The 3814-nt window shown below is 44.6% G+C and overlaps 1 protein-coding gene across 1 annotated transcript in view; it reads right to left on the bottom strand.

Moving 5' to 3' along the window:
- Nucleotides 1-2115, bottom strand: part of RPL26 (ribosomal protein L26) — a 32172-nt gene extending 30057 nt beyond the window's left edge. The window contains exons 1-2 of the mRNA XM_007952345.2: nt 1948-2115; nt 697-837 (exon numbers count right to left, since the gene is read on the bottom strand). Coding sequence (XP_007950536.1) covers nt 697-837; nt 1948-2115 — 309 coding nt within the window. The remainder of the gene's footprint in view (nt 1-696; nt 838-1947) is intronic.
- Between the last annotated feature and the right edge of the window lie 1699 nt (nt 2116-3814).

Below are 3814 nucleotides of genomic sequence, written 5' to 3'. Positions count from 1 at the left end.
ACCCCAGGTCAGATAACTGCCCCATTGGGTTTTCTAGGCTATAATCTTTATAGGAAGAATCACAGTGGCACAGTGGGGAAGCACTCAGCTGCTAACGGAAAGGGTAGTGGTTTGAACTCACAACCTTCTGTCAAGCCTTGGAAACCTATGTGGCAGTTCTCCTCTGTCCTACAGGATAGGGTTACTATGAGTTGGAATCAACTCAACAGCAACAGGTTTGGTTGGTTTTGATCTTTACACGATTTCCAGGTCTTTCTCCCACGTAACTGCTGGGTGGGTTCCAACCACCAACCTTCTGGTTAGCAGCCAAGAACTTAAAAGTTGGGCCATCAAGGTTCCTTTCTCAATACTATCAGAATCAAGAAAACACACTATCTGCTTTAAGATATGGTTTCCAACAACACATCTAAAACCAGAGATATTTCTATGTGATTTTAAATTATATTTGCCAATAACAATGCAGGAGCTCTGGTAGTGTAGTGCCTAAGGCACCTGACTGCTAACCTGAAGGCTGGCAGTTCAAACCCACCAGCCACTCCTCAGAAGGAAGGTTGGGCAATCTACTTCCGTAGTGATACAGCCTCACAAACTCAAGGAGGGACTCTTTGAGTTGGGTCCGACTTGATGGCACCTAACAACAACAGTAACAATGTCATTATTTCCTTCTCGTCTTTCAACTATTTACCAAAACATTACCTTGCTGGGGTGAATGCCCACATGGACAGTTGTACCATTAGCTTTATCTCGCTGTACCCGTTCAATGTAGATGACGTATTTCTTCCGGTAAACTTGGACAACTTTGCCAATTTGCTGACCTTTGTAGTGACCTCGCACAACCTAGGTGCAAATTTAAAAATAAAGGAAACACAGGAGAAAAGAATTAAGATCAACTCTGTAAACTAGAAAAACTGTGACCTGCAAATAAATCACCCCTCCTTTAAATCTACAAAGATGAACAGTGCATGTCTACAGATGATGGGGTCACCAGCAGTGGTGGGCTTGTTATAAAAGGTTAAGAGATGAGCCTACTTCGGGCTTCTGAATTTTTTGTAGTAATATCTCCAAACAAACAACAAGTTGCAAGTATTTAATTCACAATCCATTGAGTCCAACCCAGTGTCAGTCAGAGAGTGGGCAGAAACAAACTTTTTCTCTAAGATCAACTGACACAGGTTCCTACCCAAGAGCCTTACTGGTCTTGTTTGCCAGGATCTGCTTCTGAGCAGATCTGTCTTTTCAGCATTCTATCTTTTCTTGCAATAAGATGTCTTGAGAAAACAAGACTGCTTCCCCAACTACAGGCAATTTCAGCAAGAGGATAGCAGGGACCAGTGGCTGTTTATCCACACAGCTCCTCCTACCTGGAAATGGTTTCATTTTATCTAAATGACATTAGTCTCCTAAAATAATATTGGTGATACACTAACCACTTTATAGAAACTATCCAAATGTTTTAATCACTCATTGCAGGTTACAGCTAAGAAAACATGCATAGGAATTTTTACTTAGATTTGACAACTGTCAAATAAACTGAAACAAATAAACTGAAACAAATCATACGAAACTATGTTTCATGAGAACTTCTGAACAATTCTGTTTACTGGCCCTCAAATGCCTTTTCAATGGCTGAACAGATCCCGCAAAGGATAATCAAAAAGTCATGCTCTGATTCTGGGCCATGTTTTTTGTTCTTTTATTTAATTACAGCTGCATCTGATATTTGATTTTCACCAAAGGGTAAAGTGAAATAAGAACTGAGAATCAGCACACTTTTTTTTTTTCACTCCTGGATCAACTCCTCTTGCAATTCTTTGTTCTGTGAGCAGAACGTTATCAGGTAATTCACTCTGAGAATGCAATCCTTTTCCTTGCATCAAGAGATTGGTTTAAGTCTTTAAAAAGGCTTTCTAGCTACATGAAAAAGCTGAAACACATTAGGATACATACCTGAACTTCATCATCCTTTCGGATGGGCATGGACCGAACATTGTATTTCTGTCTCAGTTCCTTGGAAAGAGGGGAAGACATAATCTTCCTGCGAATGTGGGAAGGTGCATTGAAATGCCTTTTACGGTTTTTGCTCCGGTCAGAAGTCACAAAGGGATTGAACTTCATTTTGACTGTGTAAAATGAAAAGATGTATAAACCTTCAAATCGCCAAAAATCTCATTCAGTTTCAAACAAGTAAAGGCAACAATTTCAACCTGGAAGTTTAGAATACTCACAGATACCGTTACGTTCTTTAATTCTAAAAAACTGCTTGACCTTAATGGTCTATTCTTGACACTTTAAAATCTTGCTTTACTAGGACATTTTCTGTATTTGTTTATAGGATAAAATTTTTCCCATTAATAGCACATTTTCTTGTTACTGAACTTTGTGCTTAAACTCTCAAAACTCCGTGAGTACTGCATGAGTGAAGACCAGACTTCTAAGTATTCCTGCTACATTAGGGCACAGTAGACAGGCAACTCAATTTTTCAAATATGAAGTCACCTCTTAAACGGACCAATCAACGTTACTGTTTTTTGTGAACTTCTGTATACATACATACTTAGGTCCCTCCAAAAGAAATCAATCAAGCCCCTCCGCCCCGAACCTGGAAAATCTTGCAGTTTTCTCGGTCCAAAAAGCCTTCCAATGGGCGAGCGCGGTTTGGAAGTTCCACGACTGCTTTACTGAGAAGTTATCTCAAGACCGTTCTTTCGGAAACTATACTGCCAAGACTTGACTCCATCTCGACAGGCCCCCTTCCCTCCACAGTTTCTGCGTCCCAACACTCCCAATCTTGCCTCCCTTCCCCAGCCCAGGGGCTCCTGATGTAAGGGGAAAACGGTGTGTGCCATCCTGGCACCCCTATTTAGCTGCTATTCGGCCGCTGGGAAAGTTTTGGAGTCCCCGGAAGCCAGGGTCACCGGAGCTGGGAAGGGATTGCGGCAGATTACACACGATTTCCCGGCGAATCCTCACCCGCTGCCTTTTCAGCGATGGACGCAAAAGGAAAAAGATCTACAAACTCTTTCCGGTTCTGTAAGTTTACGAGAGATGTCGCGAGATTGATACCTCTTGTAGCGTGAGAGGCGCGGAATTTGAACGCAAGAAGAAACTGGGAAACAGATTAATGAGTAGTGTCACCAAGTGGCTCGGAGGGAAAGGGCAAGGGACTGCAAAACTGCCTTCACGTGCCGGGTGTCTCCTTTCAGAAGTGTGGGCTCTGCGGCGGAGGCTTCTGGGGAAAGGTCCTTCCGGGGCGAGTGGCGGAGACAGCTCACCGTTTGACTGCTCTCGTGGGAGATGAGGGGGCGGGCGGTCCCAGTGGATCTTCACTCTCGGGCGCCCTCTTAGCCAGAGAAAGGCAGACCCTACCTTTGACCATCAGGTGGCGCCGGGATTCCGACTGACTGGTTAACTGGGTTACCCCGACATTACTATCTCCGCCCCTGGTTTTCTGTTGAGCTCCAGGTGGACGCCGGCAGCCGACCCCGCGCCTCAAGCTGTGGGCGTGTGCTGAGTGCTCTGTGGGCCTCCGCCAGATTTTCAGGTCTGCCAGGTGAGGGGCCCTCAGAGGTCTGGAACCTCCGATCTACCCCGTATACCAAGAGGTAGGTCTGAATGCTTATTTCTAACGAGCTCCCAGGTGATGCCAGTGATGCTGGTCCGAGACTACACTTTTAAGGAGCCAGGTGTGGTGGATCCATCTCCTTGAAGGCCTCTCCCTCTTTTGTGGACCCTCCACCCTACCAAGCATGACATCCTTCTCCAGGGAATGGTCCCTTCTTACAACATGACCAAAATAGGTGAGACGAAGTCTGGC

Source organism: Orycteropus afer, unplaced genomic scaffold, assembly GCF_000298275.1.
Source record: "Orycteropus afer afer isolate SDZICR_OR568_19922 unplaced genomic scaffold, OryAfe1.0 scaffold00330, whole genome shotgun sequence".
NCBI classification, from domain to species: Eukaryota; Metazoa; Chordata; class Mammalia; order Tubulidentata; family Orycteropodidae; genus Orycteropus; species Orycteropus afer.
The sequence above is the reverse complement of the archived record's forward strand: the minus strand, read 5'-3'. Positions and strand labels throughout refer to the sequence as shown.